General features: G+C 43.7%; 1 protein-coding gene across 3 annotated transcripts in view; it reads left to right on the top strand.

Moving 5' to 3' along the window:
• The window catches only part of LOC119660163, a 440,101-nt gene that overhangs the window by 332,387 nt on the left and 82,745 nt on the right, over nt 1-24,969 (top strand). For all 3 annotated transcript variants that reach the window (XM_038068569.1, XM_038068568.1, XM_038068567.1), the window contains exon 5: nt 3,576-3,714. In XM_038068569.1, coding sequence (XP_037924497.1) covers nt 3,576-3,714 — 139 coding nt within the window. The remainder of the gene's footprint in view (nt 1-3,575; nt 3,715-24,969) is intronic.

Raw genomic sequence — 24,969 nt, 5'->3', positions numbered from 1 at the left:
ACGACTGTACGGGGCCTAGCAGAACAAAAAGGCAAGACCTGTGACCAGGACGTCTCGCCGCGGGCCATAATAGCTGCCTTCAGTGTCCAATGCCAACGTTCTACCATCCCATACAATGTCGGGATGTATGGTGTGGAAGCGCTTTGTTGACTTCAGGAATAGATCTAATTCCCACCGAGCACGTCCGGTGACCCTACACTTTTGTCATCCGATGCACTCTCTCGCCGAAGAATTCCCGTCTTTGTCAATGGACGGCCAGAAATATTTGCTGGACACTAACCTGGTCGTTGTACGAATGACAAGGCGCGCAAGATCGTAACACGAAACACTTCCTTAAGAAAAGCGGCCAGAATATATGGTATAGGTTCTCCTTCAGAGATCTCGCAGCAGATAGAGGAAGGTGAGTCGGAGCCCGATTGTAGGCTGTGAAGTTTGTCACGAAATCGACTACGGCTGGGATGTTGACCTCGGGGAACCGAGAGAAAGCGTCAGCAACTAAGTTATCCTTACTGGATATCTGCTGAATATCTAAGTGCCGAAACACTTTGCCGGGCTTCTGTCTCGAGGCAAAATTGAGAGGCTTATGGTCCGTGAACAAGGTGAAAGGCCTGCCTTAAAGGAAAAAACGGAAGTACTTAATGCTCAGATACGCGGCTAGTAATCCACGATCATAGGCGCTGGAAGGTAAAAATTAGGGGCTGATGGTCCGTGAATAAGGTGAACAGCCTGTCTTAAAGGGAAAAACTGAAGTACTTGATGCTCAGATTCATGGCTAGTGATTCCCGATCGTAGCCGCTGTAATTCCTTTGAGTGGGATTCAACTGTCTTGAGAAGAAACCCAACGGTTAACAGGTCCGGTTAACCATCTGAAAGAGCAGCGCCAGCGGCGATGTCCAAGGCGTTGGCGAATACGACTAAGAGAACATCGTGCTCAGAGAATGCAAAAATGATTGCGCCTGGCTGTTTCAAATGTTTTGACGGCTCCGGGGGACAACACAACCTATACCAACTCTTCAGTCTTAGGATCAGAGAGGAAGGCGTTAAGTAATGCTTAATGGTGAGCGACTTTAGCCAGAAAACGACGGAAGAAGTTTACACACAAGAAGCTTCCAAAATCTTTCACTCTCTTTGGCAGAAGAAAAATCGCAATTGCTTGCATCCTATTTGGGTCGGGATGTATGATGTCAGCGATGATGAAATGATATAGAAATTTGACTTGCTTCTGGGGGAAGTCTGCATTTTCAACGTTAAAAGTAAAGTTAAGGAGATATCGAAAAATGCGCTCGATGTGTACCAAATGCTTGGACGCGGTGGAAGTTGCGACTAGATTCTAACTTAAGTCGACGTCACGAAATCACGAATCGACGAAATCAAAGATCAAGTTTCGTAGCACAGAGTGGATGAATCTCTAGGAGATTTGGGGCGCATTGCAGAGGCCAAAAGTCATTCGTGTGAACTCGAAGAGTGCGAAGGTGTGCAAATTGCTGTCTTTAGAAAATCTTCGGGAGCTATAGGGATTTGGTGGTAAGCCTTGACGCACCTTTGAGAAGATTGGGGAGTCAGCAATGTTGACCTAGCGCTTATGAAATAATTGCGTTTAAGGAGATCCAACACTGTAAGTTGCTGCCCTCCAGGTATTCACGTAGAAGTTGGTGCGGTCAGTATTACCACATTTGCCGTCACATTTCCGCTACGTCGACGATCTCGCGACACCTCGAAACGTGAATTTAGTCCGTGATCTCAGCCAACACCTCTAGAGAATCACCGCCGGCACACGCTAATACGGCCTGCGCGCCCTCCGCCAATCGCTAAAGCCACAAGGCCTTCAGCAGTTCGGTCCCAATTTTGTCTCCGCCCAGCTTTGTCTCATCTCCCGAAGTAGCTGGCTAGTAAAATACAATGTTCAGTCAACCAGTCAATTTTTCCTCCGTGCCAACTACAATATGTCATTATTATCACGACCAACTGTCCAAGCGTTTCCACTAGCCTCGTGGCCGCTTGCTCTTTTTCCGGCCGTTGAGCTATGCCAACATGGTATGTGAGTAGTAGAAGAGAGTGCCCTAAAACCAACAGAATCAATGTTGCTGGTTGGGGTCGGGGCGCACACAGAAATCATCCGAAAATCCGTGTTTGACGATACTTTACGCTATAAGTTCTTTCCGGACCTTCTCACAAACTGTAGTTAAATTTCAACATTGAGATATACAAAGTTTATAAGAAACTGACTTTTTTTTTTATTGCCAAATGCATGACAATATGTCCTTTGGTCAACGAGTATTGGGATTAAAGACTCGAAGAGAAAACTTGGATTTGAAGATTTCTGAGCACACGCAGACAATTCTTTAACATAACCTCTCAGCAAATGTAAGACTCCGTCCTGAAAAAAATTAAACCAGTAGCTGATTATTGGGCATACCATTCGGGCAAATGCGCCATAAAAAGCTGTGCCTACTTTAAGATTAGAAGAAAATATAGAAGTACACTACGAAGTGATGTAGGGATGCCTTAACAAAAAAGTAACTTTGGCTTGTACATTAATGTCTGGGTACTCTCCAGACAATGGTGAGGCAACGCATAAATTGCAAAGGAGGGAGCGGCCGTCGTATGGATTAGAACACCCCCGTGGACTCAGGAAAGGGTTTAAGACCATTCAAGATGGAGGAGGAATAGTTTAGGTATCAACACTTGACAACCTTACCAGGAATGAATCAATTCAGAGTGATTAAAGAATAGGAATATAGGCATCAGGACCCTCCTGCTAGAAAACCTATAATTCCTGCTGTTATTGATTATCATTCAATGATGATGTGAGATAGCAAAAATCCACTAAGAGTTGTATTTTCATCTGGCATATCTGTTTACCCAGCTGTTTTACCTTTATCGATTACGAACTTTTGAAGGAGTCAACAGAAAAAGACGGAAATGGGATCCCTCAAAAACTGGATCTGAATCAGAATAAGGCTAAATTGGAAGAAAAATTCGCATCAATTGCAGAAGTGTCTCTCTAGCATTAGTATCGTCCATTCTTGTCAGCCTGGTTCAGGGTAGCGATCCACCAAAAACAGGGTAAGAAAACCAAATAATGTATATTTTGTGAAGGCAGGTACGTTTTAACGGGAGAATGACAGGAATGCCGATGGTATGACGCTCATCCTTTTTAGGATAAAGGAGAGGTGGTGATAATAAGCTGTTGCCACTTATGAAAGCTCCTAAATCTATCCATTCGCATGAGCAGTTGACAGTTTTATAAAGTAAGGAAGTAAAGATGAATTACAGAATCGTTCATCCTCATGGAAGGGCATTGCATGTTTAGCTACTAAAATCACAAGGAACCCTCAAAAAGTTGCCGTGGGTAACACATTTCCTCTTTTTGTCATTGATCTTCGTATGTAATATTTCACAACTTTAATTAACATATATCTTATAGGGGGCTCAAAAGATAGTTTCCTACATTCACGTGCTATTTTATCTCAATCCCGAATCCTATATAGTAAAGTGAATTATCGTCCATCTTATTCTCATTTCAGTTCATTCGCCACACTCAAACTAATTGCATTGAAATCCTTTCATTTCAGTACGCTCTCCTTCAGACCGTGGTGGAGGCATGCCAAAAGAAACGTCATTGTAAGTTCGCGGCGCCTTCCAAGTCAGTTACCGGAGACCCATGTCCTGGAGTGCGGAAATTCATAGAGATCGCTTACAAATGCCGTCCATGTAAGTAATGAATGGTTCCACAATATTATATCCTAGCACGACCGAGAAAAAATGTCCTTTTTTATTATACGTATCATCCAGTTAAAATAAGCTTTTCTCTACACATATCGTCCCATCCAAGATTACAGCAAGCAAACACTTTATATCTTCGTAGCGGAAGGGCATCCACCGCTGCTAAGATATCCTTAAAGCTGATGTAGGCCAAAAAGATTTATCTCGGAGACATTCATCAATCCAAGATGTGGTATTATATACGCCCGATAATAGGCCGCAGCGATGACGGCAAAAAAAACGAGCTGGAAAGAATGTTTTCATATTTTTATTGTTGATGTCGTTATACAGCATCGTCCACCCCGTTATTGACTTTGCGCTTGGGCTTGCGGAAGAAAGGGGTGGTCACCAGACAACCTAAGAGAAACCGTTATTGGTTGAATGCTCCTATTTGTAGAGAATCTCTTTCGTGGATGTCTCACTTTTATTATGGGCCATATAATCTTCCTAAGTAGGGTTGACAACTGCTTGACGGTTTCGAGGTCGGATTGAATTCTGGGAATACGAGTATATAATATTACGTACTGTTTGTTGATGTGATTCTTACAGTATCGAGTATTAGAAATCGGACACAATATTAACTTCAAGTGAAAAAGTCTAAGAATTTGCTACATTTACTTGATTTTTACAATTTTGATGGATTCATGATTGAAATATTAAACTTTGCAGCTTTAAGGTTCCTTTTCAGCGAATTTATTTATAAATACATATACAAATATTATAGAATTTTCTCGTATGTAAGGAAAACTGATAAAAAATCGTAATTCTTTGTTTAATCGCCAGTTTAAATTCAGCCCAATTTAACTTAACCTAGATTTTCATGCTGCAGAGATCATGAAAAAGACGCAAAGAGTTGCCTATGGTATGGTATGGCGGGCAACTCTTCTGGTGAAAGTGGCATGCATGCATATCAGACTGTAGACCCCTAGGCCCTTCTTCTGGAAGTGTATGGGATGCCAATCTTAGCGAGTACCACGTCCGTCTGATATTTTACCCAAATGATGATGATTTCACCTTTTTCAAAGATGTCATCTATCTCCAGGCTTCCGTATAGTCTTTGGGAGCCATTCCTTTTCTCTGGAATCGTGGCTACACGCCTACTTTCCTCGCCTCCTTGATTTTCTTGCAGATTGAGTTCTTTTTCTCCTTTTGTGTTTTTAATCGGCACCGCTTCATGCCTGCGCTTCACCGCGGTCCTTGAAAAACTCGCAGAGCTCTATCATCTTATTAACCAGAGGTCGAATTGTAACCAACGAGGTAAGAAACCCAGTAAATCGAAATCACAAGACCTAAAACTTGATAACTGACCCTGTCAAACGTTTCTGATTTTTGCATAGACTGCGTCCTTTAGACATTAGAAAGTATAATAATGAGATTAGTGGAGGTTGATCTCCCTTTTCAAAACGGAGAGTTGATGCTAGAAGTGAGTTGACAAGATAGCAACAACTCTGTAATTTTCATCTGATCGTCTGTCGCCATTTTTATATATAGGCTTCCGATGAGAGAATTTCCACAAAGATGGGAAAATTCCCAATGAGAGTGATTTATTAAAGAGCTAATACACAATGGTGGCTAATTGATCTATGATTAGGTAGGGGCCGAGACCTTTGTTGTTGTTGGGCTCATGAGTAACTTTCCGAATATCCTCATATGTTTAAAATATGCCATAATATGGGATGTCGGGATCATTTCAGCAACCGGGGTTTGCCGTATGGTAAGGGATAGACAGAGAGTACTTTAAAAACGATCAACAAATAAGTCACAAATTTCGTGGGGCCTAGAAGAAATCGTGCCCTCTCTTAACAGGGAAGCAAGGAAACCGATTTCCTTCTGTTTTATATTAACGAAGTCAAATTATTTCTTTGAATTTTTGATGATTACTTCACCCACTGAGTTTACTTTGACTCATATGCTTCCCAGGATTTTACGGTGAATTCTCTGCATTGCACTTCAGCTTAAGACCCTCACTAATGGTGTTGCCATCAAACGGGTTTTCGGCGGTCTTTTACAATTCTTTGTCTTTTGGCAGCAAGATTCAGGGTGCAGAAAAAGTTGGTTCACCTCCTATGTCACTGCGGTTGTGGTGAAGGAATCTAGGGGTCATAAAAGGTGTATTCTTCAGTGTAATCGGGGGAACTTCCTCTTATTATTTGAAAGATAGTTGATCTCGGATTTAACTAAACCTCGCTTACGTTGAAATAAAAGCTGAAGAAATATGGATCGGATGTTTGGACGCAATACTGTTGTCCTGAAGTGCAGTGCCAGATCTATTCTTTAACCTAACCTGAGTTACCCAGTTGAAACTTGTTCGTAATGATTTAAGAGTCATTGTAAAGGCAGATAAATGCGATTAGGTAGGGAGAAAACGAGGACGTGTTCGGTCAGAGACCACTTGAACTCCATTATTCCTAAAATCGTTAAGGCAGGAAGGTTTTTCAACTGATTTTTCTGGGGTTTCCAACCCCTAAGGCCATCAATCTCTATAGATCTATGGTAAGGCCCATTATAGAGTATGCCGCCGCGTCCACTATGAATCTGCCAAAATACTTTGAAAACAAGCTCAACTCAATATTTGCTTGTGTATTGAGAAGATACTTTGAGCTCACCAGAACCATCCGATTGCACCAGATTTTTGCTTTGGTCAAGGAGCCGCCTCTCCGTTTCAGAAGGTCCCTCCTGGCAGCCAAGGAACTCCTTAAAGTAAAGGAAAGAAATCTCAAAACCTATCATTTGGTGGTTCAAAATCCAGATGCTGAGATTGATCTCTCCTCGATCTGTAAGTCATTCCGGAGCTTGTTTGACACTGTAATTCCCAATGTTATTCCCGCAACCTCTAATAAAATTCAGGTTATCCTGTCGTTTGATGTGGGGCTACCTATGGCAGAGCCCAGGTGGCGACTGTGAGTGGAGACGCAGGGCCTCAAATTCGGGGGATTTTCTGGTCCTGGCGTCTGATACTCCGTTCATGGGTGGTGGGTCTGCCTGTGCGGTGGTTGGTCCGGATGGGACGGAACTCTCACGTTTTTCCTTGGATATCAGTTTGGTTTTAGCGGCTGAACTTTTTGTCGTGCTTCAAGTCATTAAGGTGGCTTTCGGGATGGGTGAGGAGAAGGTTGGTATCATTACAGGCTCTCTTCATACTTGTAAATTACTCAAACAAACTACTCATCGCTTCACCTAGTGGGCAAATAACATACCCTTGCTTCTTTTCAAGTCTTCAAAAGTATAAAAGGGTACCCATTAAATGAACTCGACCATGTTAAAGCCCGGAAGACTCTGGGCTCTAGTCCCAGAAGTTCAGCCGAACCCTCTCCTGTAGATGTTCTGAAGGCAACTCAGGAACACTCTTGTAGAGAGTGGGAGGATTAATTTTTAGGCGATGTGACGTGTCAAAGGAGCATTTTTCTCTGAAAGAGATCCTGGCATGGTTGATGATCTTTTACATTTTTTCAAGTAGGCTAAAATCATATATAATATATATATTTTCAGTTTCTTCGCGGCATGGCATTTCCTGCCATCCCCGTTCTTTTTTCTTGCATTGATCTATCATTATCCCTAGGTGCACCAATGGTTCGCAATGATTAGTAGAGTCGCGGAGAAATACCTAATTCACACGGTGTCATGTACCTTTAAACCACCGGGCGGTTTCTATGTTTTCGTGCGTCAAGTTGTTACCCACTTTCTGGTTTGGGATAGGAGCCATTTGGATGGAGGATGCAGACAAACTTTTAGTTCACTCAAAGGAATACTGAAGCTTGGTTTTCCTGACCTCAACCACCCTCGGTTCTACAATGCATCCTGCTTTTCCCGGATTCCATCTTTTCATACACTAAAAATTAAAATGCATCCTGGTCATCATCATCAACTACAATAACGACTAAAGAATACTAACATACATCATCGCGTCGCGTTTTTCAATTTAAATATTGTTAACTCAATAACGACTAAATATTCATAACCCTAAAATATTAATCACTAATACCTGTTGAGCATTCAACACGTATCCAGTCTGTTCGGGCAGCCTTTGATACTTCTGTATGTGTTTGTAAGTGTGTCGACTAATTAAAAAAAGAATCAAACTTAATTAATTTGTGTTTGGTTGTTTTGGCCCTAAACGATAGTGTGGTTCTGGCAACATAGGCTAAGTGCCTGCCATCAGTCCTATTAGTGTACTTCGTGGGTAGTATCAGGTCCTGTTTTGGACTGTTAACATGCCGGGCCACAGGGGACAAACGAAAAACAACAACAGAGTCGTTGTGGAGAATTTGCGAAATCTTTCTTGTTATATGTCACTGAAGTCCAATATCGAGTTCGTCCTAAAGTTTTCAACTCTGCTCTTTTCGAGCGACCGCGTTCTCCAATTTCGGAAACCGTGTGGTGTGTAACTATCGTTTTCTCTTCAGTCCTTTTATATGTTTCAGGGTTTTCCAGATGCCCGGTGGACTTTCCACGCGACCTTTGAGTAGGTGCATAATAATTCTTCTGTCGTTCATACGTTTTAAATTGCCTACCCATTGAAATTTCGAAATCTTAATATAAATGGCGGCTTCTGATTTGTCGAATAATAGGTACAACTGACTGTTGTATCTCGTTCGCCATCCACGCTCATTTGGCCTAACGCTCTCTTAAGGAATCGATGTTCGATTTCTGGCATTCGTCGGTCACATCTCGCTTTTCACGACAATCTCCTGAGACTTAACACTGTTTAGTAGCTCATGAACCTGACAATCTCCTGAGCCTTAACAGTGTTTAGTAGCTCATAAACCTTGGCCGCCATCCCCACAATTCTTCCTTTTAGCAGCTCCGTAGGCTTCCCATCCATACCCAGCGATTTATTGTCTCCGAACGCTCTAATTGCATCCTTTTTTTGAGCATAAAAAGTGAGACATGACCACTGCTTCTTCGGTATGTTCGATGAAATATTGGGCCCATCGGTTTTTGATCTGCTCTTATAAGATTACCTGGGCAAGAATCGCGCTGTTACTCCTTCCGTCAAATCGTTACCGGATCTCAAATTATGTCTCTTTAAGCTATCGTTCAATTTGTAAAACTTGTCAATGGTATGTACGTATTAATTCTTCGTATTTACTTCGTTTGGCTCTTCTCAGTCGCTTCTAGTATGGTTTATATTTAAGGTTTATTCCTATTGGTGGCCTGCTGGCTCTCTTTCCAAACCATTTGCTAATTTGGCACCTAGGTTTATATCCACGATTTTATCTGCCTCCATTTCAATTACGTCGTTCGGCTGACTCCATTTCAGGTCAATGCTATTCATCTGCAGAATTTATTCTAACATATCTAGATCATTTTTATATGGCTAGATAGAAGTCCTTGGCGTGATTTGCTCTATCCTTTCGAGAGTCAATTCCGTTTACTGAGCAGCAAGATACCTATCATATTTTTTCAACGTATTCGGTGACTGCTTCACGAGTGACAGTTCTGAACAGGGAGCACATCCTCCAGCTTCTAAACTCATAGTCCTTAACTCCAGGTTTGTTTCAGGTTGTAAGATAATAATATACCGTGAAAAGGTTGTCTGCTTGAGTTCAAGAAGTTCATTTCCATCATCTCTGTTTTTCAGGGCAGTGAACTCACAGCACAGTCAGCTATGATGCTTTTCCTTTTCAGGGAGATATTTTGTTTGACTTTCATTTGATCTGCCAGGTGGTCAATTTTCGAGTTGCTTTCTAAGGTCACTTCACTGCAGTTCATAATAAAAAAAAACTTTTATCTGAGAAGACACTGCCGAAAAGCATAAACAGGGATTTAGCTGCCTTTGAAGCATAAAACCGGGAATCTGAAGTCGCTGGTAACGAGGGGTTGGTTGATAATTATCATTATCTCGAAGATTCATATCAAACAGTTTTGATGAGTTTATCATTTCAATTATTTATTAGTTGAGCTCGATGCTTCGTTTAAAGAAGGTACTACCGCAAATTGCAGTGCGATTTGGTTAGCACTTCCAATATGTTCATTGCAGGCAATATTTAATTAGTATGAAGATTTGCAGTATTAGTTCCCCGATTAGGCCCTTTCCCCCCAATTGTTCAAGGAAAATAAGGATTACTTTCTGTGGTAAGTGTTTAGTTTTCCATTTTTTACATCGTAGAAGCGATAGCTACGTCGGGACTATTTTCTTTTAATAACCAATAAAATGATACCTTTCTTTTTCAGGGCGTTCAAATCGAGGCTCCCATTCTTCTGTCTGTTATACTTTATTGTAGAGAACAGTGCTGACCCTGAGCGCACCATTGATAGGCGTGGACTCACTTTTTAGATCAAGCTTTTTAGGCAGTTAAATGCAGATTTGCCATTTTTAAGCAGCAGGGGATGATATCGGCTTGGAGTACCCCTTTTGATAGTTCATCATCGCATTTGAGCAAATTTATCTTTCCAATTCTACCAATTCATATTCACCGTATCCAACAAAACCGTTCTCTACTGTACTTGTCCTCAATATATTCAAAAGAGCCTAAAAATAAAATATCAATAATGCTAAGCTGCGGAAACCTCTGCCACTACATTATAGTCGCCTAGTGGAAAGGGTTTCGGTTTTAGGATCCAAAATACGGTAATATAAGACTCCTTGCATGGAAACAGAATTCTTTGAAAAGGGATCAGATTAAATTATCCGGTAAAATCACAGTGACTCCATGCTTTAATAAAATTTAAAGATTATTTCAAGTCAAGATACTTTACAGAATAGTTCACTTTGAAAATGATTATTTTGTTTGAACTGGTACAATCAATATTGAAATTCGGAATTTATTTGGAGCATGCAATATCGTTGAGAATGGGGTTCTAAGAATGATTAATGCTAAGACAACAGTAATGCTTCACAATTGTGAAGGTAATTGAAGCTCCTTAACTTCCATGTTGGAATGACGTAGTTTCAATTTGTACACAAAGCCCCCTATTTATATCAACGTCATCTACCTATATGCAATTGCGTATTAATTGGTCTTGGGTATTATATAAACAACAACTATATCTATAAATGCCGTTATGGTCTTCCAAAGGATTAGCTTACCATTTTCAAGCCATTATGGAAAAAGAGGGATATATGCAAGATCTTTTGTGACAGTTTGCAGTGAAAGTGACCGTGTCATGAAATTCCAGGCCCCATCTGTCAAGCTGTGTCTCCTATTACTCATACACGCATCTAGCAGAGCATCTCGTCTCATCATTGATTGAAAAGATATCATCGTTTCCATCACGAGGAATAAGAAAAAAAGCAAAACGATATTTGGATATCCTTTTAGCTTTCTAACCAATATCATAACCGAATCTTGCCAAAGTTTCAATGCCGCAATTTACTGCAATGGAAATCCTTTTCCAAGTTTCCAAATGCTTCAAGTATCCATCAACGGAAAAAGGCTTCAAGTTACACATCATCTATGAAGAAAGTTTACACATAAAACGCCTGATAAAGGCTCATTCGTTCACACCCAGAACATGCGAAATCAATTTCTGGCATCATTTTCCTTTCCATTATCAGAAACACTCCGAAACCGAAATAGTATCTCCATGACCATACTCGCTCTGTGCCACATGCCGTCATGTACTGAACCTTCTCTGCAACATCTTCATTTTTATTGAATCCTGGGCAATTCGAGAGAATACTTGAATTCCTTGTATCTCGAATATACGAGTATCTTTTATAAAGCAGCAGCATCATTCATAAGCACGAAATGGCTAAAACGAGGTTCCTCGCAACCCATCACGAAGACTTTAAGGTCGATCCTTATATGATGAGAGCAACGTCCATTTGTCGGAAGGAAGCTGCTACTCACCCTTCCGACTTGACTGCAACTCAAAGTGAACACGAGCTCCGAATACATTCTTGCGTTCATTTGTGGGCTCATCATTGTAGGGCAGTTAATGGGGTTGTAAAGCCATATCTTTAGCGTTTTAGATATGGTAGTGCTGAGAATGCACTATTTTAAAATGGCCCCGACCCATTGCGCACGCTATCGAAAATGTGTTTCTGGCAGATTATTAACTCGGGATAATTTACGAACAATTGTCGTCATAAAGACATGTCTCAGTGAGCCAAAAACGAGCCTCCTTCCTCCCCGGTATGACCCGTTTCCCCCAGGATGTCATCAAAAATGTTCATTTATGGCAAAATTTAATGCCGAATGGGCAGTTTGTAGGATACTTGTGTGCAGAAGTTACAGTTAAATGTAATAGATGGAATCGGTTAGTGCTGGGCTGATTGTCAGTGCAAGTGAAATATACACTTTTCCACGGAACAATATTTTAGAGTTACTAACGATGTAGGAACAGAATATGGGAGCAACTCTGTTGCATGCGCCCAATCGGTGGAGTCAGCAAATGTACATGCAATTAAAAAATTTAGCCACGGAACCAGGATTATATCGATGACCTCTTGGTAGGATGCATTTTAGTGGTTGAGAAAAATTAATCGAGTGCAAAGCAATGTTTTATTCTGAATGGTGTAATTAAGCAGAATTATCGGGGTGCAAATAATTTTTTGAAAATTGCCAGCAATGCCAATTTTATTCAGTGACTTATGTAATTCATCAGGTGCCACTTCCCCGTGTTAATTTGGGCCGTATAACCACAAAACCAGTTGACGGTCAATTCGCAGCGGGCTCAATTTACCAGTAAAACATGACCATTATTCAACTTAATGAAATAATTATTCTGCCATATTCTACACCAGGTGCAGTCCTGTAGAAAAGGCTTTGATGGATGGTTAGCTCTGTAATGAGGTATGATAAAATACTCCATCATTTTTCCACTCCGTAACCAAATTTAGAGTTCTGGTCCGAAGAAACAACTGAACATCTTTAAGGAAAATTAATCCAGAAAAGGAGCTCCGGAATCACCAGGGGTGGCAAATGAGTTATCAGAAATTTAATGAACGCCTTTTGTATGAACTCAGTTTATTTTTATTATGTATATGTAATGTTTTGTCTGCAAATATCTTAAAAGACACGTCCGCACCAGCTAAGACGAGCGGGAGCGGGTGAGATTCACATCTAATAAAAACCACCTCGGTCTCCCCAGCCCCACGGGATCACCACTTAGGAATTACTTGGAAGAGTGGGTTTGGCACTCGTGCTTTTCATTGCTTGAGCTTTCCTTTTCCTTACTCCTTCCAGCAGCACCTTATATATTTTTGTAATTTTGGAAGTAAGTAAGTAAGTAAGTCAGTTCTCCTTCGACCGTTGCATCTCCTCAACAACATGCTCCAAACTCACGCCCCACCCAAGTGCTCGGTTGAGATTCCTTTCCTTCATCACAAACCTTGAAAAGTGAAACCTCACAGGCTCAGCATCTTCTGATGTGTCAATGTATACAGGTAAATTTGGAGAATCATCCAGCCCAAAGCGGTAGTAATCGTCGTATGATTGTGGGTGGTACCTTCGTGTTTCCGCTCAAGGCACACTCGAATGTTGGAAATAAGCTTGTGTGTCCACCATCTCTTTCGTCTCTGATGACAGAGATCATGCAACTCCGAGCTTGCCGCATTCATACGTTCTGTATGCACTCCATACGTCTTCTATGGTACATGAAGTTCCTAGGGGTTTAGAGTATTTTCCATATAAACATAATCGCACGATCCTGCATGGAACCGATCCCTCATTTCTATCGCCAGAATTCCGGTTGGGGTAATGTCATACTGGCGCATCTGACATGGCTCTTAAAGCTCTGCAAACCCTCAGAGCGACAAGTCGGTAAACAGAATACACCTGCTTCCTTCTCTGAGAGTTAACACGCGGCGACGCGTAAAACAGAAACTTCCCAGGTGATAATTTAGCCTGTAGTGGCAGTGAGTATTCTCACTATAATCAAGAGGCTCTTCTTGGCCAAGTTTAAAAGTCCATTGTGCGCTTGGGTTCGTATCTCCCCATATGCAATGTCATAACTATGGACGCGTTTGTGATTACACTGCCTCCAAAGAATATCGATTTTCCTTGGATGTAGGTAGCTCCCCGCTTCATCTATACTCCCGGCCTGCATCTGTATGTGCGGATTGAGAATAGATACTCGTAGAAGGACCTCCAGGGATGCAGTTCGCCTTCGAAGTTTGTGTAACTCCCTGGCTGTTGTGAATTCGATTCTATCTCCCCAAATTTTCGGCCCGATAGGTATTCATATTGCTTACTATTGCAGTCTATATCCAAAGCTGTCTGGAGTTCCTTATTAAGGCAGACCTAGACCGGATACCGGTTGTTGCGCCGTTGATGATGATGATATCCAAAGAAGTATCTTCGGGGTGCAACTCCATTTTTTCCCTGCTATGGAATTGCAAATCATTAGAGTGCTCGTCTCTCTATGTGTCATGTGTTATTGAACGTACCTTCGATGTCCAAATACCCATACGGTGCTATTTTTTTTGTGTTCATGGCATCCTGTAATACATCCGTACGCTGATACAGGATAGTTTCCGTTGAGCGTCTTGCCCGGTAGGTGTGTTTACACTAATGTAGGGGACTACATAAAAACTAACGTTCTCAAGTTCTAATATAGTAGTCTATTACATTCCCCACCGTTTAAAGTATAAACTATGTTAGGTAAATTGGTCTGAAGGATTTAGGATGAAAAGGGTCGTTTTTACCCGCTTTCAGAATGAAGGCCTATTTTGTCCACCTTCATGCTCTTGATATATATCCCCAGGCTATGCTGACCCTTAAAACTCTTAGAAGGGGCCTAAGATGATTTCCAGGCCTCTCTGGCACAGTGCTAGGAAGCAATTTTTTTGCTGGTTCTAGTTCTCATTTTTTACACTTTTGTTTGTTGCTGGGATATTCCAACCCTCGGATAGGATATCATACAACTCACCTGGCACTCTGTGAAAGATCTATGATTTATTTAGATCTACATGGAGACTGCATGGTGGTTACTGTGAATGTGGTTCTCACTAACTTTTTAAGCAGGACACCTACGGCCACATTCGTTGTTCAGCTGTCCCCGTATGTTAAAATTCCATGGTATGACTTTCTGGCCACGTGCTCTGACGTCTGGAATCTGTTCAGCATCTGTTCATACTAATCAAGTCTAGCGCTTTGTGGAGCATAGAAATTACATATGTGGATTGCTTCTGCTTTTGCTTTGATGGATTCCTCTTCTGGATGCTCCATTATTAATCACTGGAAAGCTTGCTCGCCGCAAGCCTTTGACCAAAATGCCACCATCGTAATTTCGACATATCTCACTGATTGTGCCCATATTGATATCCTTCTCGCAGATGGTTACCGAGAGTCCTGTGCCTCTTCGTAGCGATTGAGTTCAATTCGTGTCAATTTCTTCTTCCACTCTTCTGGAGTATGCCCTTTAAATCGCGGGGACTTCCGCCCATATGGACGAGAATCTACGAAGAATTAAGCTTCGGGTTCGTCGATGGAACCTGTTTGATGAATGCTTGTAATATTAGATGCCACGTCAGCCAAGATTGCGGCTAATGAGTTTCTTCTGCGGTTGAATATCTATTGTTCAGTCACGAAAACCTTGGGTTTTATTTTTGGCTGTCCTTTTCATATCCAACCATCGCTGGGCGTTTTGTTCCTACTTACCTGACCAGCGCATAAGTGTTCCCATATATGCACATCTCGACATGCGGTCATATACACGTCCATAACACATCCGGCGAGCGTTCCTTTGTCCGCGAAAAAGAACATTCCTGATGTGAGATTTGACAGCACGTACATATCATTGGTATAAGAATATATACTGCTTTTTATTATGATGCCTTCATTGTAGGAATTTGGAGCAAGGACCGTTCAGAAAAACTTCCGCCTGGGGGTAAAATTATGCGGGCCCCTTTATTATCCTTTTAAATTCTGTTTTTACGTTCGAGCTTGAGGAGAATCACCTCCGTCTCGTCTCCTTTTTTCAGGTCTGAGTCACCTAAAAATATATCGTACCAACTCCCTTCAGTATCATCCTGGTCAACAGTATACTACGATATGCCTACAATCACTCCTATATATTGAGGGACGATACGATTTTCCATGTTAATGAAAATTTAATTTCTGTTGTGATGATGAATATTATTTTTGTTTTCCGCTCGGCAAGTTTGGCTTAGCTTGCTAGCTACAACCAATGCTAGTTTTGACATTATTTACTATAGTGGCATGTTGAGTTGGCTATGTCAGCGTATGCGATATTCGTCAATAATAGTCGCAGTAAATCTCCTATGCTTCTTGAGTCTATCATCAATACTGTGGTCTCCTCTGCGTAGCTGTTGACGGAAATGAGAAGATAATTGGGAATACCAGTCGTCACTAGGGATCCCCCAATTTGGTTTTGTTTACCAGGATTTGATGCATTTCTTACACTCACTGAAGTGGGTAACCAATTTTATGGTTTCAGTAGTAATATAGAATATAGAAAACTGGAATGTCTTTTCTCTTATAGTGTTTAAAGGATATAGAAGGCTGAAGAATTACCAACAAAAGTTTGAATGTTGTGTTCTGTTTTACTTCCAGGAACTAACTTTTCTGTATACTAATGCAAACTTCCAATAATTATTTTCTGCCTTACGATGAAAGCAGGGCATAGAATCCTTCGTATCAGAATCAGTCTAGAGCGCCACCAAATAGGTCCTAAAGTAAACTACTTTCAAGAATCTAACCGAGCCGAACTAAGCCGAGGTTTTGCTAGACTTTTTCTCTTCTCCATTTCGTCGGTAGGGTCTGCACGTTTCAGTAGTTTACTATTTTAGCAGATATTAGATTCTCTTCAGAGGAATGTTCATCATCTCAGGGTTTCTGGAAAGAGATACTTCAGATAGGTCCTTTTAGGTTTGGGTCTGATCGCCCGCTTTTGGTACGGACGGACGGTACTCTCACGCAACGGGTTAGTTGGAATTAGCCCCATTGCAGAGAACGCTCGATATATAAGACTTGACGACACAACACAAACAGGAAACTCCGGGAACTGGTAGCTATCCACCACGCTCATGACCATACGCCCATACTGGAGGCGAGCAGCGTCAAACAATCACTTACTATCGCGGTGTCACTATGCCGTTCAGGGGCAGGCATTGGTTCTCACTATTCATGAGAGCAGATATGGACCTTGTCATGGCGGTCAGCTATCTGGAGATCTTGACCTGAGCCATAACCACCGCCAATCCGTACTGGGAGAACGGGCGGCAATATAAACTCGCATCACCACCTCGTTGACATGGTGCTTCGAGCTCGAATAACAACACCACCTCCAATTCTCTCCGACAATCAGGTGAGAGTGAGCATTGAAACCATCCACAACAAAGCCCTCTGTAACACCTACAAGCGGAAATGGATGCCGCATGAACAGAGGTCCAGGAGATGAAGCATCGACAACACGAAATTGGTGAAATCGCCATAACCGTGAATCCTCGCGCACCGTTCATACATTTTTAGGGGCTTTATTCTCCGATATTCAAAGAATACGTCATCTATTTGTTATTATTTATTATTTTATTAAATATTACACCTTATTATTTTTATATCACAATGTGTTATTTTTTCTTTTGGAAGTAGCACTTGGACTTTTCACGGGCCAGCGGACGAGAGCAGGGAGAGTTTTTATTTTTCCGACAAAATTTATTTTTCGGGCAAATGTAACTGACATTTGTCTTGCAGCCGCTATCAGGCCATCTATCGATTTTATTGCGGCAACTAATACAGCAGCGGAGGCAATTTCACAATGGTGCCTCAAGTTCGCGGCTCTGCTGCATCGCCCCATCGCTCCGACTCCAGTTGAAACCACACCGTACACGAGATCCCGCCAATGGGAGCCACTGGGCGAACCTGACGCTTCGCGTTTTCCGGAGCGGTGCCGGTTCGACGAAAGCCTAGACAGGGAGACCCATTTGGGCCCGCCTCGCATGTCGAACTTCAACGAGTGCTCGGTTCGATCAATCAGTCTAAAGGGGCCCTAATATGGTGTTGCAGCCGCTTCCGACGGGCGTCCACTCTGATGAGGACCTGGTCGCACGTCTCGAAATCCCTGTGGGTATCGCGTGTTAGGACGGTGGAGTCGGGTGCATCTTCTAAATCGCATCCTTAAGCAGACGTATCGTCCAGAATAGGATCGGTGGGGAGGCGTAGATTCTCCCTGTAAACCATTTTCGCTGGGTTGGCTGAGAACTCCTCTCGCTGTGCTGCACGGAGACCGAGGAGATAAAAAGGCAAAGACAGCGGCTACGACGGATCGTCGCAAGCCATTAAATTAGCCTTCAGTGTCAAGCATACCATTGGACTGTGGTTGGCAGCAGAAGTCCTATGCCGTTTAAAGCCAAGGAGCTTTCCTAACTCCGCGAAAAGCGTAGATTCGAATTGCATTCCTTGGACCGTGATAATGACGGGTGGAACACTAGAGCGTGGAATCCACTCTCGACAGAGGGTCTTGGCACATGATTGTGCCGTAACGTCAGACCACCACGTCAACCTGTCGATGTTGGTGAGGCAATCCTGAATCAGTGCGAATCTCGCAAAGGGGCGATGATGTTGAGATGGATGGTGTGAACACGCTGGGCTGACCGAGGGAATACACCTACTACCTTTCGAACGTGTTTATTGTTTTTGCACTTGTTTCACGCGATGTACTGTTGGCCCAAGATTCTACGTCCTTGTTCATCTGCGGGCAGAAAAAATTTTCAGTGACTAACTGATTCGTCGTCCTGATGCCTGGGTGCGCAAGATCGTGAATTGCGTGGAATACTTCCCTGCGAAAATCAGCCGGAATAAATGACCTGGGTCCCTTATTTGAAGTCTTGCAGGGTAAGTAAGAGTTTGAGCCGAAAATAGAAAATTCCTTCAGTTTATATTTGGAATTTGCCTTCAAGCTCTGAAGCTCCGTGTTGTCTTTTTGTGCCGACCGAGGTTGCAACAACATTATCTTCATCAGACACATGTTGGATATCAGAAGTAAACTGGCTGATATAATTCAAATGCTTAAGTTGGCGAGGGGATACTTTAACGGGCTTTTGTCTAAGCGTGAATGTAAGTGGTTTGTGGTCTGTGAACACAGTGAACGGGCTGTCCTCAAGGCCCTCAGGATCGCTTGATGATTAGCGACAACAAACGACGATAGAAATTTAACATGCCCAAGAACCTTCGCAAATTCTTCTCTTAATCGCCTCAACACCCTAGGTCAGGTTGGACACAATCGGGGGTTACTAAGTGGCCGAGAAATTGCACCTGCCTCTGCAGGAATCTGCATTCTTCAACATTTAAGACAAGTCCGGGCTCAAGGAGACGTTGAAAAATGCACTCGAGATGCTCTAAGTGCTTAGATTCGGAAGCAGAAGTGACCAAAACATTATCTATATATACGAAACAAAAGTTGTAAGTTTCGTAAAATAGAGTGGATGAACCTCTGGAAAGTCTGCGCAGCGTTGGCCAAGCCGAAAATCATCCTAGTGAACTCAAAGAATCTGAAGGGTGTGCAAATAGCCTTTTCGGAATGTCTTCGGAAGCTACAGGGATTTGGTTGTACGCCTTGGCTAGAAACAAGGTCGAAAGTGAACACCGGGAAGTTTGTCGAAACTCTGGGAACAGGTGGGGCCACGCTGGAGGGCACTCCTAGAGGCGGTGGCGCCGCAGCTGACACTGTCGTAAATTCAGTTATGAACCTGATAACGACGGTCTGCGGAGCCTCCATGCCCAGGAAGACATCGAGGCGCGGCAAATCTTCCATGGATTGGTGGACAGTAGAAATTGCAGAGCTCCGGAAGGAGTGTCACAGGCTCCGCCGCTTAACACAACGTCTAGGCGGCCGGGGGGAGTCATGTACCATAATGATGGAGTACAAATCAGCCAAAAGGAGACTCCACAGTGCAATAAACAAGAGCAAAGCTCGCTGCTGGCAAGATCTGGTCCACGAGGTGAATGGGGATCCGTGGGGACTCGGTTACAAACTGGTAACCCGAAAAATCGGGGCTCTGCGGAAACCCTGTTCACTTAAGGCCGAGCAGATGGACCGCATTGTGAGGACACTCTTCCCTGCACACCCCGTATGGGATGGTGACGTCGGCGCGGAGAGCGTCCACTTTTCTCTATAAAAGAGTTGAAACAGACAGTCCTCTCTATGAAAAACAAGAAGGCGCCAGGACCCGATGGTATTTCAGCAGAGGTATACAAACGGATATTCCAACACCGGCCAGACCTACTGCTCGGCGCATTCAACGCTTGCCTGAAAGAGGGCATTTTCCCTGCTCGTTGGAAAGTTGCGAGGCTTGCGCTGATCCCTAAAGGGAAAGGCGATCCCGAATTGCCGTCTTCATACCGCCTACTATTCATGCTTGATACTGCTGGGAAAGTGCTCGAAAAGCTCATCAGAAGTAGACTCGCTGAAGCGATACGGCCTGCCGGAGATTTATCTCCCCGGCAGTTTGGTTTTAGGGCAGGGAGATCGACAATTGATGCTGTCATGCAGGTCGGGGACGCCGTTCGACGAGCAGAGCCACATAGCCGCCGAACTCGACAGGTGGTGCTCCTCGTAACACTTGACGTCAGAAACGCCTTCAATTCCGTAAGATGGAAAGACATTCTAGGCACACTAGACAATACGTTCAACGTGCCGAACTATCTCATACGGATTTTGAGGGACTATCTGAGGAACCGCTCCCTGCTCTATGAAACACTAGAGGGTCAAAGGTGGATGGAGGTCACGTCGGGGGTAGCACAGGGATCCATCCTAGGGCCGGACCTCTGGAACGTTACCTATGACAGTCTGCTTAAACTCGACATGCCAGAAGAGTCGCGCCTGGTCGGCTACGCAGATGATGTCGCAGCGCTTGTTGGACGCACTGTCGAATAGGCGCAAAGCAGACTCGGCATATTGATGCGACGGGTGAGCGGATGGATGACTACTCATGGTTTCAACTTTGCACTGGAGAAAACCGAAGTAGTCATCCTGACTAAAAAGAGAATTCCGACCCTGCGTCCCATATCGTTCGGCGAGTCGATCATCGAGTCAAAATCAGCGGTAAAGTACCTCGGGTTGACTCTTGACTCAAAAATGAGCTTTTCTGAGCAAATCCAAGCAGCAGCGGCTGGAGTTTCGGCGTTAAGTAGGCTAATGGCAAACATTGGGGGTCCTACGTCTAGTAGGCGACGTCTCCTGATGAGTTCAACGCAGTCTGTCGTGCTCTACGGCGCAGAGGTATGGGCTGGCGCTCTTGAAAAGCAGGTATATCGTAAACGCCTCGCGTAAGTACAGAGACGGGGAGCTTTACGGGTGGCGTCTGCATACCGCACTGTCTCTGAACCGGCTGTGATGGTGATCGCGGGAGTTATCCCCGTTGCCCTTCTTGCTAGGGAGCGTCAGGCAGTATACAAGCGCAAGGGAAGTGGTTGCTCGCGAAGAACGGCAACACACTCTAGACGAGTGGCAGCTCTCTTGGCAAAATGAAACTAGAGGCAGATGGACTGCGCGGCTCATCGGCAACTTAGGTGCGTGGCTGAATCGGAAGCATGGTGAGACTGACTATTTCCTTAATAATAATAATAATCCTTGGCGCAACAATCCATGTTGGATCAGGGCCTTGAAGTGTGTTAGAGCACTTCATTCAAGACCGTAGCGGTACACTAGGAGGCAATGTGGTCAGCATTGCGCTCGCCCGAGATTATTACCCTGATTTGACTCAGGTACTCATTCACAGCTGAGTCGACTGGTGTCCGACGTCAAATCACGATACAAATTCCACTGCCACCAGCGAGATTTGAACCGCGACCTTCCGTACGACAGCCTTGCGCTCTAACCACTCAGCTATCCGGACACTATTCCTTATCCAATTTTTAAGTGGGCATGGAGGTTTTCAGTCTTACCTGCACAAGATTGGAAAGGGGCGTTCTCCGGATTGTGTGTTTTGCAATGGAGTTGTGGACGATGCCCACCACACTTTTTTTTCTTGTGGAAGGTGGGATGGGGTTCGTCAGCAGCTCTATTTAAACACAGGGAATCTCTCTCCAGACAACATTGTCGAAGAGATGCTGAGGACTGCTGACAGGTGAACCGTGTTGCCCATTACGTTCGGGCTCTTCTCATTGCTAAGAAGATAAAACTCGACCGGTGGAGGAGCTGGATGGCAGGGGATTCCGTGAACTGACAGTTCCCTTCCTCCTCTCCCCTCCCGTTGGTGAAAGGAATTCCCTGATTTGAAGGCTCCGCAAGGCGGGAGAGTTCATGGACTAGGCCGAAGTAATGTGACAAACGGTTCCATGCTAGCTCTCTGACGATGGGGAGGTGTTTAGTTGGTAGTCCGATGACGTACCGAATCGGGAGTCCAACACTGTGTGCGTAAATGTATCCACCCCTACCCGAAAAAAAAAGGTCGTAAAAGCAATACAACTTGTTAGTGAGTGCACAAAAGCATGGATGAATGGTATGGTATATCGGCCTGGAACTGTCTGAGCATTCAGACGCCTATAATCTCCGCATAAATGCCATTCGCCGTTTGGATTAGGGGCCATATCAAGCGGAGAGGAAACTCCAAGCTCCCTTCTTGCGACAGCAAGCTCCTGAGCTGAAAGAGGACGCACCTTTGAGAAGATTGTAGAACTGGTGGTATTGATATGGTGCTGCACATCGTGCTTTACCGGCTCGGAGAAACTACTTTGCGTAGTGATGTTGCCAAACTTTTGGAGGAGTGCGCGAATGCGATCGTTGACAACGTCCTCGAAAATTATGGAGAGAGTGTCATCTCGGCAGGTAGACATCTTTTCTGACGTATGTAGTGAGGTTGCGGGGTCTATTAATGTCTTCCTCCGCAAGTCAACCAGCAGCCCATAGTTACACAGGAAGTGTGCGGCTAATATGGGGATGTGGATGTCCGCTAAAATGAAACGCCACGAAAAGGTTCGGCGGAGTCCGAGACTCACATCCACGCGCCTATAGCTATAAGTGCTGATAGATGATGAGTTCACGGCCGCCAGACCCAAATTTTACGGGAATAGGGTATTCGGATTGGGTGCAGTGAGAACCGGCACCTCAGCGCCCGTATTGACCAGGAAGTAACGTCTGCTTAGAGGGTCGAAGATTATAAGGTACTGCACCCAGGCACCCAGCGAACCTAGTTTTTTGTTGCGCTGAACGTGCATCCGGTGGTACATTTATTCGCTTAGGCTCCGAATCGAAATCGTCGAGGCCGATGAGGGTTCCGGCGTACGACTACCCGAATGCCCATTTCGGGAGCAGACCTCGACCGTGATTCTGATCGAGATCTACCTCCCCAACGCAAAGTACCAACCGTCACTGCGAGCTTTGTGACCACGTCGGCCAGTGTTGTCACCATCGACTTAAGCTCGTCGATTTGCCGAATTGTATCTCGGGAAACTTCCGCGACCACGGAGCGTGTGTACACCCGTATACTTGGTCGGTCGTGGCGGACAACATCTCCAGCGATCCCGAGTGCGCGCAGGCCAAGATGGCGCGGGTGCTTTCCGGGAGTCATTGCAGCCAGAGAGAATTTAGCAGCTCAGAGCCGGCCATATTCCCATCTAGCTGCTTCATTTCTCGTGGCAACTGGCTGGGGGTATGGTCGCCTATCGTCAGCAAGTAATGAAGCTTTACTTCCTCACTCACTGAAATGCGTCGAATCAGCTGCTCCTTCAAGCGGACGTAGGAGCACTCCTCCAGCATGTCTGTGACAAATCCAATGGTCTCCTCCTCGAGACCGAGTACGTGTTTCAAACACGTACGGTGCGGTCTGCCATAACGCCCGCCAGCGCAAATTGTGCCTCCAACTGGCGGGACCACGCAGCCAGATTGGGTCTTCAAAAGGGAGGCACCCTCACCGCGACTGTCGCCAGCTGCGGTATCCAGCCAAATATATGCCGGGTATTGGAAAGGCGTCTATATGTCACCTAAGTTAATAGTAGCAATAACTACATATATAACACGTATTGAAAAATTTGTTTAAATCCTGCCATTAATAACAAAGATATAGTAGCTCGAATTCGCCTCTTATTAAATTACAACACTAAGAGCCGGACGGCCATGTACAAAAGGATCTATCGTGCATCCAAATATTAAAGAAGGGAAAAGTTGATTCTCGAAATGCGGGATTTTGTAGCTAAAAAAGGAAAGCCACTTTTAAGCTGGTATATAGGAGTGACATCTAATAATGTCCTTGCTTCGTTTCAGACCAGAACACTTCCCTGCTCAATAAAAAATCGACGAAAGCCTGCAGGATTGCAGAATTACAATGAATTGGAGCTTGTTTGGTTGTTCAGTGTTATTTTCCTGGCAGAATTTATGTTGCGATGTGCAGAAAGAAGTTGGACTAGATTATGTGTACTGAAGAGAGATGAACATTATCATAAGTGTTAAGGGATGCTACATATGTGAATAGAAAAACCAACTGCTAATGGATGATGTAGTAAAAGCTAACATAAAATGTCACTCTCTCACGGTGTTGAAAACATGCTATTGTCAGGATATCTGGGATATAAACCTGTTTCTCTGAATAGTACAACAGTGAAAGGGTGGAAGGACATCTGTTTTATTATTTGACCGCTCTGCGCGGACTTACATAAAGCGTTATCAAATTTTAATTCTATTGAAAGTAAGTTGACATGTGAAGTTTCTATGACAACATACTACTAGCCTCTGGTCAAAGGTAGGATTTCCTCATGCCTGCGGTTTTGATCTGAAAGCTGTCAACATTCAATGGCTAACATTTTAGAGCCTAAACTGTCTAGCAACAGCACCTATTAAAATCAGTGCTAAAGCACTGCATGTACTCTACGTAAGCTATAGAAATATCCCTGAGGTATTAAGGATCTACCATCAAACTGATAAATCGATGTATGGGCAAATACACAGACGGATTAACATGGGGGCAACTTTACTGTATTTCTGCACTACCTGAAAATACTGAATGGCCGTGGGGAAAACAGATGGCCTGGGTACATACGCACTGGGTTGATATTCCCAGAGTACTCGTTTGTAATGCTGAATGTAATAGGTAGGAAGCATCTCATTCGCAATTCGTGGTAAATTCCTGATACCTAATAGGAGTGGTATTATTTCAAACTAATTATGAAATAGACAAATAATTGTTATCACAAATCTTACTCGGAATTCAAATTAAATAATTTCACCCAAATAATATGCACATGCGAATTTTGGTGAATTATTGAAAACATTCTATCAACAATACGAATTTGAATTTCATTCGAATTTCCGGTTCAATTGAAGGACATGTGTGATTGATACCCCAATATTTCGTTTAAATAT

The sequence above is a fragment of the Hermetia illucens genome, chromosome 6 (genome assembly GCF_905115235.1).
Source record: "Hermetia illucens chromosome 6, iHerIll2.2.curated.20191125, whole genome shotgun sequence".
In the NCBI taxonomy this organism is placed as follows: Eukaryota; Metazoa; Arthropoda; class Insecta; order Diptera; family Stratiomyidae; genus Hermetia; species Hermetia illucens.
The sequence above is the reverse complement of the archived record's forward strand: the minus strand, read 5'-3'. Positions and strand labels throughout refer to the sequence as shown.